We start from the raw sequence: 16,086 nt of genomic DNA, 5'->3' as shown, positions 1-16,086 counted from the left end.
GCTTATCTTGTCTTGTCTTGCGTTCGGGCGAAACCAAATCGGTCGAAAATAATAAAATTCATAACTTTTTGTAAAAAAGGCTAAAAGGAAAAAAAGATTGGAAACGGGAAAAAAATATTTAACGATTTTTACAATAAAATCAAAGGCTATTGTGTTTTAAATATTACCAACAGCACACACACACTCACCCAAACCAACGGAACAAGTGGCAAAAAATACCAGTATTGAAAATCTGATGTAATGAATTGTGTGTAGAAAAAATTGAAAGTAAATGAAAGTGTTTGGAAAAAAGTGAAAAAAGGAAGGAAACTAGAATTTAATTTCAAAGTCATATCGAAAAAAAAAATAGAATAGAAAAAAGAAAAAGATTTTGAAAATGTTTCAAATAAAATGGTGCCTTTTAATGTTCTTTATAAAAGTTCTAATAATGTGGATTGGGGTAGCACAATGTGCTCCCATAGAGGTGACAACTTCCATGGAGGATACGCCGGAAATGACAACAATACTACCCAGCAGCATAAGTATGGATAACGAAATGGAGAGTTCTAATAAAACCCAGAAGTTGGAGGAGGAACCATCCTACTCCATAGATGTGAAGCAAAGTTTAGGGTCCCATCATGCCGAAAATTATGCCAAAAGTTCATATTTCATACCAGTCGAAGTGAGGTTTGATGAACCCAGGGATTTTCCAAATTCCCAAACTTCACCGGAAAATTCTCAAATTTCTGGGGATCAACATACAGTCCAGACAACAACAATAAATGAATTTCCAGCATTATTAAATGGTTCAGAGAGTATTACAGAATTAAGATTTGGAAAATCAAACAATTTTTCAAATACCCAAATTTCCCCAGAAAATCCCCCCACTTCTGGGGATGAAAATACAGATCGTACAACAATAATAAACGAAATTTCAGCATCACCAAACGTCTCAGAGAGTACTACAGAGTTATTAGTATCAGAAAACTCGAATTCCCAAAATCAAACTGAAAATCCCCAAAAAATCCCCACACAAAATTCCGGTGAAATTTCAACGGAAATCACAACATCCGGTATATTTACAAGTGAAAATTCTCTAGAAGGGCTTTTAAGTGATTCTCAGAGTGAAGGACAAAATTCCCAAATTTTCCCCGAAAATCCTCATAATTACCAACAAGAAAATTTAGCTGACATTACAACAAAAAGTGACATCCCAGAATTGCAACATAACCCAGAAGTCGTAACAGAGTCAATGCAAAACGAAACAAGTGATTCCCAGAAGGAAAATGAAAATCCCCAAAATCCTAATAAAAATTCCCCAATTTCCACGGAACAGAACTTCAGGGATCTAGCAACAACAAATGAAACACCTGTGCCACTAAACACCCTAGAAGGCATAACAGAGCCTTTTAAACTTGAAAACAGTGATTCCCAAAATCTTAATAAAAATCCCCAAAATTCGAATGAAAATCCCCAAACTCCATTTGATCAAAAATTAGCTGACGTAACTACCACAAATAAAACCCCTGTGCCCCTTAACACACTAGAAGGCATAACAGAGCCTTTCAAAATTGAAAATAGTGATTTCCAAAGTCAAAGTGAAAATCCCCAAAATCAGAGTGAAAATCCCCAAACTTCATTTGATCAACAATTATCCGACATAACAACAACAAATGAAACCCCAGTACCACTAAACACCTTGGAAGGCATAACAGAACCATTTAAAATTGAAAACAGTGATTCCCAAAGTCAAAGTGAAAATCCCCAAAATCACTATGAAAATACCCAAAAATCTCCAATGTCCTATTCTAATGAAAATCAAGAAGAAATCGAAAAATCAGTCATCACTGAAAGTGAAAATTTTAAAAAAGAAAAATTAAATGAATCTGAAAATAATGAAAATCAAGAAAAGTTAGATTCAAGTGAAGAAATCTCCAAATCCAGTGAAGAAAAGCAAAAAAGTGGGTATTTCCCCACTGGAAACGAAAATCCCCAAAGCATAATTTCAAAACTTAGTGAAAATGAATCCTCTACTGAAACAAAAAGTGAAACTGAAATCAAATTTCCTGAAATGCCCCAAATTATTTCCAACAACCAAAACAATATGGCAACCCTGAATGTTTCCCAGGAAAATGAAAATCTACAAGACGAAATTTTAAAGGCCGTGGAAAGTGGAAACCCCATTGAATTTCCAACAACTACCCCGGAAAGTTCAACCTTACGGAACGATGGCGAAAACTCTTCAAATATTCCAGAGTTGCCATATGATGCAGTACAAAAAGCTGAGGAAAATAATGCAGCGACGGAAAATTTAACAGAAAAAGATTTAATTATGGGCATAATAGAACTGTATAATTTCGATTCCCAGCCATCTACTGAAAATCCCCAAGCTTCCCGGGAAAAATTATTTGAAGATGTGGCAGCGACGGTAATGGAAATTCCCAATGAAACTGGAAGAAATTATGATATTAATATCAGATCTACCCAGAGCGAAATTCCCGATCAAATGGCAGTGGAATCTCAAAATTCTGGAAATCCCCAAAAAATCCCAGAAAGTGTCATGGAATCTCTATCGAATTCAGCAACTAATCTAGGATCCGATGAGCTGCCCAGCACAACACAGGTGGTGGAAATTGTAAAAGAAATCCCAGATATGCCAGTCAATGACTCCCAAATTACAGAATCTCCAAATGTCACGAATATTATTATTTCAACTAATTTGGCAGTGGAAACTGCTCCCGTAACTAAACAGCACGGAAATACACAAGAATATGAAAATCCCCAAGTTTCTACTGAAAATGCCCAAAATGTCCCCGATTTTAGTGAAAAGAATAACTTCCCCGAAGAAAAGAAGGAAGACAATTTTCACCATAATGAAAACTCATCGGAAAATTCGAAAGTCGAGAAAACAGAAACTCATTTCACAGTTCAAAATCCCGAAAATATGAATTCCCAAAATATATCTGAAAATCCCCAAATTTCCCCAGAATCGCAAAATACCTCTAATGAAAGTATTTCAAATAATTCTGCCATTGAAACTGCCGCAGAAACCAAACAAAATGAAAATGCCCAAAATTTCATGGAAAATACCCACGATTTCCCAGGATTGCCATATAATATGCCCGATAAAATTTACGTCCAAGTCATTGAAGAGCCTGTAATTATCCAGAGTTTTCCAACTACGGCGTCTCCGATTCTAGATCACAGCACAGAAATTCTTTCAGTTTCCCAAGAAAATCTCACAATTCCCAAAGATATGCTTCCAGAAAATCTCCCAAGCGATAATCCTCCAGCTTCCCCAGAAAATCCCACAATGCCTGCACAAATGGTAATTTTGACTGAAGCTGAAACTTCTTCAAGTCCGAATATAGAAAAGAGCGAAGAAAAGTTGAAAAACATCAACTTCAATGCCCAGTTATCAACTGAAAGTTCCCAAGATGCTGGAGTTTATATGTTAATGGAGATGATTGTGCCGGCAGAGAGTGTCCAGGAAATGCCCAGCACAGAACAGGAAAATTCTACTCAATTTTTGGAAAAATCACAATCTAGAGAAGCTAAAAGTTTGGAAATAAAACCACAAGAATTCCAACAAACGGAGGAAAAGAATATATCCCTAGAGGAAAATATTGGTGAAGAATCCATGTTGGCAACCCAGGTTGCTACCACAGATGACTTGACGAATGCCGCCTATGAGAATCCTGGTTTTATAAATCTCAACGACAATATGGATATAATGGACAGTAGTTTCCCAACAAGTACTTCGGAAAGTGGGGTAACAGAAATACAACAAAACTCAGGGGAAAATCAAACAAATGGGGAAATCAGCACAACAAATGCACCTTCAATTTTGAGTGAAGATAGTTTGTCTACAGCAAAATTCGAAGAGGTTGCATTAATGAATGAAGACCCAACCACACCAAAAGCAGCAGCAGCAAGTATGACCACAGAATCTTCTACAAAACCCAATATCGTAGCAGAAACTACCCTACCAACCATCGAGGTAACAAAACAGGAGACCCTACAGACAACCACAGAAAAAATGGAGAAACAAGCTACCACCATGTTACCGGATTCTACCACAACCATGCCATCCGACACCAATGGCAACACTGAAAGCACCAACACCGAAATGGGTGAAGAACCCACAGCCACGACCATCAATCAATTTGCCTCATTGCTGGCCGAAACTGAAATGAATGTCCACAAGGCCTTTGAAACGCTGCGAGAATGGATTGCTCATGGTCAGAAATTGGAAGATACCACAAGAAATCCGGGTGCCAGTGATGGACTTGAGGCAACAACAAATAATCCAAGTATTAAGGACATGACCACCATGAAATCGTCGGAAGATACAACAAATGGTAATGGTGAAAATGTAACAGATATGGCAACCTTGATGCATGATAATGAAAATTCAAAGGATATAAAAGAAAATAATACGGAAATTCCAAATACAACAATGAATTCCTCTACGGATGATGCTATGGATAAGAAGCATTCATCAGGACAAGATGAAATTACATCGACTACAGAAGGAAGTTCAAGTGACATGGAAATTAAGGAGACTTCGACAGGAGTTGCAGACCACACGGCCACCACAACCGAACAAGGTAAGAATGAGTTTGAATTTTCTGGGAGTAGTGATATGTGACAATCAATCGATAACGCTGTGCGAATTAACGGTTTCAATAATTGCGGAAATTTTAAATCGCAGAGGGGTGCAAATTTCCCTCTTTCACATTCCTTAAAATGCTCGGACTCAGACTTCTTGGAATCCTTGCATTTTAGCTATATAGTGTCTTCGGCAATATTGAAGATAAAAATACGAGGAAGTTTTCGAAATTTTAACATCCAAGCTATTCAACGATCGCGTCTTTTTTGTCAATTCTCGCAGCGATTCGAAATTTTCCAAACACAAGATCAGATGGGAAGATGGAATATATCAAATCACTTCTCCTACCTACCCCCAAAAACGTGTCGAAATTTTGAATAATTTTAACTCTCATAAAATGGGAAATGAGCATCCTATTCTCTTCCTATTTCACACATTACCATTTTCCACTAACACAAGATCTGTTGTGAAGATCAACCCACACCTTCTGCTACCTCCCCCACTTGCGAAATAATTCATCTATTATTTTTAAACTAGTTATATCCCAATATTTCTCTCAACAATATATCTGATGTGAAAATTAAAATAATCAGGTCAAATGTTAAAATTTTGATTAAAAACAAGTAAGCAAATGCTATAGTCGTGCGGGGCCGACCATGTGATACCCTACAACACTACAATATGTTCGAAGTCACCTTATATCCAAATATATTTGAAGATTTCGTTTTTGAAATAATGCTCTTTGACAGAGGTTACCCTTAGTTTTTTGACCCGGAGAATTTGGCCAATATTTACGCACTCCGTAGTGTTGTTAAGTAATCAAAACAATTTAACACGAAAGTTGTGATCATTTTACAGTCATCCAAAATGCTAGACTTCTTCCCCGACTTTAACTCTCTTCTGATGCGAAATTCCGTGTCGATTAGTTTCAATTGTGGCCTATAGAGCGACTACAAAATTAGAAAAAATTAAATTGTTTTAGTCCATTTGCACCTGTAAATGTACATCTTAAGAACAATAGGCTTTTATTCTGACCCTAACCCTAGCCCCATGCAAAATTTCGTGAGGCATCACATGCATATAATACCCTCAAAACGTAGTGTTGGGGGGTGTAAAAATTTAAAAAATTTACAATTCAAAATATTAAGTCAAATTGAAAAAATCGCATGCGATAAAAATATAATAAAAATTGAAAAAAAATCGACAAAAGATATTCACTTTTTTATTGGTATATTTTTCCGCGATTTTCTTAGATTTTATCGTTTTCTGGCAAAATACCATTCTGAATTGATGGGAATTGTAAAAATCGGCCTAGTGGTTCTTGATTTATAAACAGAATAAATAAGATCAATTCTTTTACATATATATTGTACTTATTTTGCAATATATCCTATTTCTTGGCTATCAGAATCACTTTAATGGTCAGAAGTGATCTTTTAATGTATTTGTGATTTGGCTGGGGTTGAAAATATTCACGGTTTAGTGGAAATTTTCCTATTATCTTACATAAAAGTTAGGGTATATTATACCCGCTAATTATTTTCCGATGACCGCCCAAATTGGTAGGTTTCGGCCCACTCATAAACTCTAACTCAATGTAAATACAGAGCAACTGCAAAATCAGAAAATGTTTCTGTTTTTGGTCCATTTCAGCCCCTAAATATCGTGCGATAATCTCAATAGGATTCTATTCTGACCATAACCCCACCTCCATTTTCAATTTCGTGAGGATCGGTTCATAATTGCGACATGTAGCTTGATTGCAAATTAACATGGACAGACGGACGGGCGGACGTACATAGCTAGATCGGCTCATCTTGGCGAGATAGGATGATCCATATATACTTTCCTATGTAGGAAACCAATAATTCGAGGTGTTACATAATTTTTGGACCAATCAAACTTATAATACCCCCAACACATAGTGTTGTAGTGTATAATTATTCACATAAAATTGCAAATAAATGTTCGACTTCCTTTATATTTTTATAAATTTTTTATATCAGTATTAGATGAAGTGAAATATTTCAGATCACTATATCTGGTACCTCACGCACATTTCAACATGTCTAAAAAATTACGAAACGAAATTACAAACATTATTTTTATAAAAACAACAATAGAAGGATTAAGCCTGACCATTTTGCAACAACAAAATACTATGGTATCCCGAACAAACAACCCAACACTGTTCTAAAAAATTATCACATATTTCATATAAACCGAATAATAGATATAGATATATAGTCCAAATCTGGCACATTGTAATATTTACAAAAGACTTAGGCCACGTACGAAACGCATAAAATTTATCAAAATTTCCGGAACTTCTCATATCAAGGATCAATAGTTTGAATAATCATTACGCAGGTCAAAAAATATTAAATAAACGCTGGGGGTATACAACTGTCGGCAAACCCGATTGATGCTTCATAACTTGTTAAATAAATTGTTCACGACCTGAAAGTGTCAAAAAAGATAAAATTCTACACAAAACACTAATGTTTAGCCAAATTATGGGAGTTATTCATATATGGAAGCTATATCTAGAGGGTTAAAATGTTTTAAATTTTTTATCTGCAATGTTGTCGAAGACACTATATATCTAACATCAATGAATCCCAAGGAATCTTAATCTAAAATTTAAAAAAAAATGGAAGAAGTTGCCCCCTCTATTTTGGGTTATTTTGCGATGCAAACTTTCAAAACGCCAACCATTTAAAATCATATAAAAATGTGAATTTTGTTGCGCAGATATTTGGGTTGATGCCTTCACTTAATGATATTCCAATACAAAAGCCTATCACGAAATGCTTTCGTGAGAAGAACATCACTTAAAATTTTATATTACGATTTCTAAAATTACGGAAAATATGCCGGAATTATTATAAGACAGATTATGGAAACAATTTATAGCCAATAACAACTCATCAATTAATTATAAGGAGTTACAATCTAACATATTTCTATCAATAATAAATAACGCGAAATAATCCGGCTACTTTCAAACTTCGCACATCCTAATGCATCTGCAAACACAAGGTCCGGTTGGATGATAAAATAAAACGGAACACTCTTTGTGGTACCTCCCCCACCAAAGGGCCAACATTTCGGACTATTAAAACTCTCATAGTATGCGAAACAGGCCAGCGGTCAAACATTCAAATTTAATGTATCCCAAAACTTCTATCAGCCGTAGATCAACCAGTGGGATATGTCGGTCCACTCCTTCTAGTATCCCTCAAAATATAAAAATATTGATATAAAATTAAAAAAAAAGACATTTTACACATCCCATAATTTTTATTGGTATTATATGAGGTCTGGAGTGGAATACATCGGTCCACTCTTTCAGGGACTTTCCCCACAAAAACTCAACATTTTCCAAAATATGAACCAATCAATTTTATACTAGACCCTATAAAGTCAAGAATTTTGAGATGTGCAAAGATGGGTATTAGGTATGAATCTTATTACTTGAAGTAACTTTTAAGGTAGTCTAATTATGTATCGTGATATCTTGAGGGATTTGCTTATTCTAATCAAAAGGGCGTTAGATATATAGATATTTTGAAGTAAATTATAGGTGTATAAAGGATCAAATTGTCGGCTCCGTTCGACTATAACCATTGCTTTCTTGCTTTAAATTCCCATTTAAATTCTAATTTGTTCCTCATACTATAAAAAATGTTATTCAAAACTCTCTTTTTTCTGCTTATTTTGCAGGTGTGGCAGAAACAACAATAGTTCCAACGCTTGCACGAGTCAAACTAGAAAAGGATTTGACCAGCATCAACTTGACATATTTAGATGATTCTAGCGAAGAAGAAATAGAAAATGATAGGAGCAAAGAACACCAGAAACTCAACTCCCACAGTAACTCTCAAGAAAACTCCCAAGAAATCAAAAATACCCATACCACCGAAAATAGTGATATGGAGGCGTCCACGGGTATAACAGAAATGGTAAAATTCATCCAACATGAAACCACAACTGCGGCGTCAGATCAAGAAGAAAGAAAAACACTGCAGCCCCTGACACAGGCTTCATTCATGGAAGAGCAGCAGCAGCAAATTGAGACAACAACAGTTAAGGATATAAGTTCCCCCAGTACCAGTACAGCTGATGAAAAAGAAGAAGAAGCTACGGAAATGTTTATGATGTTGTTGACAACAACACCAACAACGCCCGCAGAATCATCTACAATAACTGGGAAAGATGGAGATCTTACAGAGTCTTCCAATGTTGCTCTAACAGCTACCACGGAAGTACCTGAGACCACAGAAAGCTCTACAAATGTTGTGACAACAACCCATGAAAGTGACAAAACGGCAACAGATTCAATATCAACACCGGCTTCTGAAGTCACAACACATCTGCCAGACACAACAACACCAGATCTTCAAGAGACCTCAACAACGACAACAGATATTAGCATTGACACAACAACACTCAATCCCGAAGAAGATGAAGAATTTATAACAACAACGATGACAACCGAAGAACCGGAAATTGAAACCACCACCCTGTTGACGACGACCGTGGCCCTCGAGCCGCGATCACTGCCCCCACCAAAATTAGAATATTTACAAAGTGAAGACGGTGTGGAGGTCTTCTACGGCTATTCGATAGTTAAACATAATTAATTTATTTATAAACGACTATTTTAAGCTCTTTAACAGGGTGCTCATTAAACCACAACAAAACTCATAATCTCTTGTTAATCGCTCTCATTTGTTTAACTTAAAGCAGCATGACTTTTTCAATTTCCATTTTTTTGTGTTGTTTTTCTCTTTTTTCGAATAGTATTTCAGAGGAATACGAAGAAAAAACCTAAACTATTTCAAATATTTCTTTTAGTGTTAATCAAATCTATATCTGTACTCTTTTATGAATTGTTTTTTTATTTAATTCTATTTCTATTCTTCACACGCCAATACCAATCACAAATTTATGCCATAAAATTTAAATGAAATTAGAAGAAGAAGAGGAGGTAAATAAAAACAGTAAAATATTTTTATAAAACAAATGTATCTTAAGTTATTTAAGAATGTGATAAATATCCAATGTATCTGCGTAGAATGTAGGCAGCATGTATGACAAAAAAAATAAAATAAAACAAAAAAAATAATATTATTATTAAATTACATAAACTTGAGTGTGTTTAATATGGACTTTAAATCTTTTGAGAGGCATGATAAGTTGGTTATTTTGAGTGATGCTCTAAATCTAATATGGTCATAATAGGTATTTTGATTGCCGTTTAAAATATTACACCACTTCTGCTAATGGCTGTTATATTCTGGGTGGGCTAATATTACTATTATATTATGGGCTTATATTACTATAGATTTTACACTTTCCTACCTAATTTCTTTCCAAATTAGATGTAAATTAGCGATTCAGATTAGCAAATTTCCTAAAGGAAATTCCATAAAATTCCAAGCAAAAAATTCCAAAAAAAAAAATCCGCTCTACGAAAAAAAATATATATATCGTTCTCAGGTGCCCTAAATATTCTATACGAATTTCCCAGCAAAACTAGGCGAAAATTATATTTTCATATCTTAAGGGATATGACATATTTTGGCAAAAAAATTTCTCCAATTCCCAAATTTTGAATAGCCCCTATAAAGTAAGAATTTCGGTAAGAGCAGCGAGAAAATATTGTGTAGGCCCCAAAAAAATTTGGGGCAGATTAGAACCGTTTGTTATACCCTACAACACTATGTGTTGGTGGTATTATAAGTTTGATTGGTCCAAAAATTATGTAACACCACGAAATATTGGTTTCCCACATAGGAAAGTATATATGGATCTTCCTATCTCGCCAAAGTGAGTCGATCTAGGTATGTATGTCCGTCTGTCTGTCTGTCTGTGAAATTTAGAATGGAGGTGGGGCTAGAGCCAGCATAGAACCCTATTTCTTTTGGAGATGAACGCATAATATTTAGGGGTTGAAATGGACCAAAAACTGAAAAAAATCCTGATTTTGCAGTTGCTCCACAGGTCGCAATTATAGACCAATCAAAGCGGAAGTTAGCATGGGGCTAGAGCTTAGGGCTGGGCAGAAGCTTTCAAATTTTAGTGGTCATCGGGCAATATTTAGTGGGTGAAATAGGCCATAACATTACTGTTAAACAAAAGCCAAATTTTCCATTAAACCGCGAATATTTTTAATCCCGGCAAAATCACAAATAAGAGAACAGGCCAATTCTGACCATTAGGTAGATGCCAATATGATATATATCTCATATATATAGCGAAATATATACAATGTGTATATCCAAATGAAAGGGATGTTACATAGAATGCTTATATCTCAAGAATGGCTGGACCGATTTTGACAAATTTTGTCAATTCAGAATGCTCTCTTGGCATAAATGTATAAAATCTAAAAAAATCGCATAATGTGGTTAATATAGATTTTGTAGATTTTTGTGACATTTTTTTAATTTTTTTTCTTATTTTTTATTTTTTATTCTTATAAAAAAGTTGAATTTTGTTAGTCATTGGTATTATCAGGAATCGGTGAACCGATTTTATTTCTGACGTCCAGACCAAGGTTTATGTGTACAAACAGTCTCTGTATGTGTAGTGATTTATGAGTTACAGCCATATTTTGAAAATATTTCAGTCACTAAATGACTCACTTAAGGGTCTGGCGAAACGGAAACTAGAATTTTGCATATGAATCGGTGCTGGATATTTGGAAATTCAAACAATATGTAGGGTACTGAAAATTAGGATACCAAAATTTAACTCATTGTATTGGGCAAACGGAAAGATTTGGAATTCAGAGTTTTGGAATAAGGATCGCTGAAGGTATGTAGGATAGATGTACAAAAGTTTTTAGTTAAAAATTGGATACATAATTGTACTAAAAATAATAAAAAGCTACAATTTTAGTATGAGTTGTTATTGTGTGAGATGAGAGAGCTAAAACCTTGACATTTGGTATAAGAAATATTTGTGGAAAGCATGGTAGGGTAGCTTTCAACATGTACTATACTAAATTTCTTAAGATGTGATTTTGCTTAAAAGCATGTGCTGGAGAAATGTTGGTGTTAGTGTCACTGCTGTTTGAAATGAAGGTCGCTGATGGAGTATACGACTTTTTTTTTTGGAAATTCGAACTATAAGTTTACTAAAGGGAAATATAAAATCAAAAATAAAAAATCAAATCAATAAATTTGGTATTATGTGCAAGAGATAAAATCTTGAAATCAATTTACATTGTATTAGAAATTAATGTTCTCTGGAATTCTTGAACAGACTATTATGTTTGAAAAAATATGCGTTTATCACTTAAACCAGCAACGCGGTCCGGGTCAGCTAAATTGGCATACATGCTGACCCAGAAAAAAAGAGATATTTAGGGTTTCTGTTGGAAAATTCGCTATATGAAGAGATTCAATATCGGTTCCAATTTTTTATGTAAGTTTTATGCAGGGGCATCAAACGATTATAGGTGTTTAGAAAATTCTAACTACTTTTCAAAGTATAAGTAGATGTAAAATGATATTTACATATTTTCACCTGGCCGGGGTATTTCGGGATTATATATAAATGTAGAAATCATATGGTAGAGGGTATACAGAAGTTCTGTTTAACAAACAGTGATTCAGGTTCGCGTTTTCGAGCCAGAAAATCCGTAACTTTATAATCGAATAATGATCTGAATATATGACAAGTAAAATAGTATCAGTCGGTTTTGCCGATAGGTGTATACACCCAGCCTTGAGTTATGATTATTCAAACTGTTTACCCTTCGGAAGCAGTTGGCCAATTTGGACCAATTCGTATCTGGCCTAAGACTTTTATAAATATTACAACGTGCCTATACTTTATATGAGATATGGGCAAATTTTTGGAAAATGTGAAAATATGCGTTATAGCGGACCGAAGTATTCAATTTTCATACTTCATCTAATACAGATAAAAATATTGGTAAGGGCAAAATTAAAAGAAAATCGAATATTTATATCCGAAATCAAAACTTTCGATAAAAAAAAACGTGTTCATATCAGATTTCTGGTTAAGAGAAATATTTAGATATAGCAAGTTGTGAAAAATCGCCGACATTTTTCGCAAGTTTTGACTGATATAAGTATTGCAAAATTGTGACGATTTGTGGGTGAGATAACATAAGGAATTCGCAGTTATATACCACCTTCACAACACATCTTGTGTTAGCAAAATGTTTGTATGTGTGCAATTTGAAGAGAGTTGGATGCAAAATCTAAAAACCTTTGTGGGGGAGGTACCAGAAGGGTTAATAAAATATTGTGAAGTGTAATTTTACAAGTTATAATTATTCAAAATGTTGAGGAGGGGAGGTACCAGAAGGAGTGGTTCAATCTCTACCATCTTCATAACAGATCTTTTTGAATATAATCGTCCGTCCGATCGACTACAAATGTCCTGAAACAGATTTGGTCCAAGAGACCTAGGGTCTAAAATCATTATTTCGATGAGGCACGTTTTGTCCGTATCAAATGATATATACCATCTCTAGCCATATGGCTGAGGTAATAAAAACCTGATGTAGGAATATGAGACCATTATCTATATTTTGTTAAATTCAGTGCCGATGTGTTTAAAATTACCAACAGTTATGGCCCCACCAGAACGTAAATATTAATTGTCAACATCGTCCTAACCCAAGGTATGGGCCCCACATAAGGTGACCAATTTGAATGCCTACAGAACTCCTTAAAAATCTGGGGGAACAGAAACAAGATTGATGTGCCAATAAATGAATATTGAAAATATTTTTTCAGATAAATATCTGTTTTCTTTTCTACCGGATATAGGCCCAAAATACCAAATTCTTGCCCAATCTCTTGAAAAGGATTCTTGGTGTTTCAAAGATTGGAGTATACGGTTATATAAGGGTCTTTTCAAAACTAAGGTCTCCATTGAACAATTTTTGCGAAAAGATGTTCTATTGTTAGAATATCAAACTGCAGGTACTTCGGATAGTAATAAAAGTCGAAAACACATGACTGGTCCATGGATATACGGTATGGTTAATTTTTAGATATTTTTTGTAAAGATTAAAATTTTAAACGACACTCGCAATCGTTTGAAAAATTCAAGTAAAAAACTAAGTCCCTAATGTATATACAAAATGTGGATTTAAAAATATGAATATATAAATAAATATATTCGTTTGTATTCGAAAAAAATGTCTGGTTTTGAATGAGAATGAAACTGTTTCAACGGATTGAGAACCAGTTTAAATTATTGGAAATGATATTGGTTAAGCATTTGTTGGTGTTGTTTTATTCTTAGCTTAAAGAATTTCTGCTGGCTAATATGCCTGAAATAAATATGTAAAAATTAATCGCTTTAAGCAAACACAAAAATAATCGAAACTAGTTTCGTTTTTTTCTCATTTTCAATGAGAAGGTAAACATTTAATAAAAATAAAATAAAACAAAAAAATCATATAAAACTTTGTTATATATTTCAACGCAAAAACAACAGTAAGCTTACTGTGATTATGAATCATTTCACTGGCGAGAACAAAAACGCTTAGGTGACCAGTTTATGTGACTGGAAAGAAATCTATGAATGGCTAGAGATTTTATCATCCAGAGAATTGCTCTATTTCCATCACTTTGAAGAGAAAAATATTCCATTCTCCAATCGTTCTTAGATTTTATTCATTCCAGTCACTCACAAGAACTAGACCGCTTACATGTTATGACCATATTCTGCGCAGAACATGTGTAGGAGGAGACCAAAATCAAGCGCGTATGTGTGAATCATATGAATGGGTTTTTGGATATTCCAATGACGCTGAACAAAAGAAATTCAAAATGCTAAACGTTTTATTCATCAATGCTGTGGCTGTGGCTCCATTAAAATTTAAACATCAAATGCCGATAATTTATGAATGGCAAACACAAAGTGAATTTTGATTTAATATTCCCCCCGAAAACAACTCATAATTATGTTAAGCATAACCTTCATGCGATGATTTGTTTAATAAAAACACAAAATTCTCCATACCAGTATTGAATTTGAATATGAAAGGACCAAATTGACTCACAAAAATACGATGCACCAATAGCCACCCAGATCTATTTAATCAGGGTCAAATGGCTATGCGTTAATTAGCAGAGAATGAATGTTAATGTTGTTTTTAATAGGTCTTCTTCTCATCTCTACTGTGGACTTTTACAGGCCTTCTACAAACAGAAGACCTTTAAAGGTCTTCCTTAGGCAGAACTTCGACAGGTCTTCTATGGACGAAAGACCTTCTACAGGTCTTCTACTGACAAAAGATCTTCTACCGGTCTTCTATAGACAGAAGACCCTCTTCAGGTCTTCTATAGACAGAAGACCTTCTTCAGGTCTTCTATAGACAGAAGACCTTCTTCAGGTCTTCTATAGACAGAAGACCTTCTTCAGGTCTTCTATAGACAGAAGACCTTCTTCAGGTCTTCTATAGACAGAAGACCTTCTTCAGGTCTTCTATAGACAGAAGACCTTCTACAGGTCTTCTATAGACAGAAGACCTTCTTCAGGTCTTCTATAGACAGAAGACCTTCTTCAGGTCTTCTATAGACAGAAGACCTACTTCAGGTCTTCTATAGAGAGAAGACCTTCTTCAGGTCTTCTATAGAGAGAAGATCTTCTTCAGGTCTTCTATAGAGCGAAGACCTTCTTCAGGTCTACTACAGTGAGAAGTTCTTCTTCAGGTCTTCTATAGATAGTAGACCTTCTTCAGGTATTCTATAGACAGAAGACCTTCTTCAGGTCTTCTATAGAGAGAAGACCTTCTTCAGGTCTTCTATAGAGAGAAGACCTTCTTCAGGTCTTTTATAGAGAGAAGACCTTCTTCAGGGCTTCTATAGAGAGAAGACCTTCTTCAGGGCTTCTATAGAGAGAAGACCTTCTTCAGGGCTTCTATAGAGAGAAGACCTTTTTCAGATCTTCTATAGAGAGAAGACACTCTTCAGGTCTTCTATAGAGAGAAGTCCTTCTTCAGGTCTTCTATAGAGAGAAGTCCTTCTTCAGGTCTTCTATAGAGAGAAGTCCTTCTTCAGGTCTTCTATAGAGAGAAGTCCTTCTTCAGGTCTTCTATAGAGAGATGTCCTTCTTCAGGTCTTCTATAGACAGAAGACATTCTACAGGTCTTTTGTAGACGGAAGACCTTCTACGTATAGAGAGAAGACCTTCTACAGGTCTTCTATAGACAGAAGACCGTCTACAGGTCTTCTATAGACAGAAGACCTTCTACAGGTCTTCTATAGACAGAAGACCTTCTACAGGTCTTCTATAGATAGAAGACCTTCTACAGGTCTTCTATAGCCAGAAGAACTTTTACAGGTCTTGTTTAGACTCAGGACCTTTTACAGGTCTTCTATAGCTGAAAAACACAAAAATGCGATGCACCAATAGCCACCCAGATCTATTTAATCAGGGTCAATTGGCTATGAGTTAATTAGCAGGGAATGAATGTGAATGTTGTTTTTAAAAGG

The 16,086-nt window shown here is 35.0% G+C and overlaps 1 protein-coding gene across 1 annotated transcript; it reads left to right on the top strand.

Annotated features, from left to right (window-relative positions):
• Window positions 1–427: 427 nt before the first annotated feature.
• Window positions 428–9,297, top strand: LOC101896022 (mucin-2-like). The gene is made up of 3 exons (XM_059130302.1): window positions 428–1,832; window positions 1,887–4,589; window positions 8,318–9,297. Exons 1-3 carry the CDS (start codon window positions 428–430, stop codon window positions 9,235–9,237), a joined length of 5,028 nt encoding a protein of 1,675 aa, XP_058986285.1. The 3' UTR covers window positions 9,238–9,297.
• The last annotated feature ends 6,789 nt before the right edge of the window (window positions 9,298–16,086 follow it).

Source organism: Musca domestica, unplaced genomic scaffold, assembly GCF_030504385.1.
Source record: "Musca domestica strain aabys unplaced genomic scaffold, Musca_domestica.polishedcontigs.V.1.1 72, whole genome shotgun sequence".
Lineage (NCBI taxonomy): Eukaryota > Metazoa > Arthropoda > Insecta > Diptera > Muscidae > Musca > Musca domestica.
This window is presented reverse-complemented; position numbering and strand designations above follow the sequence as displayed.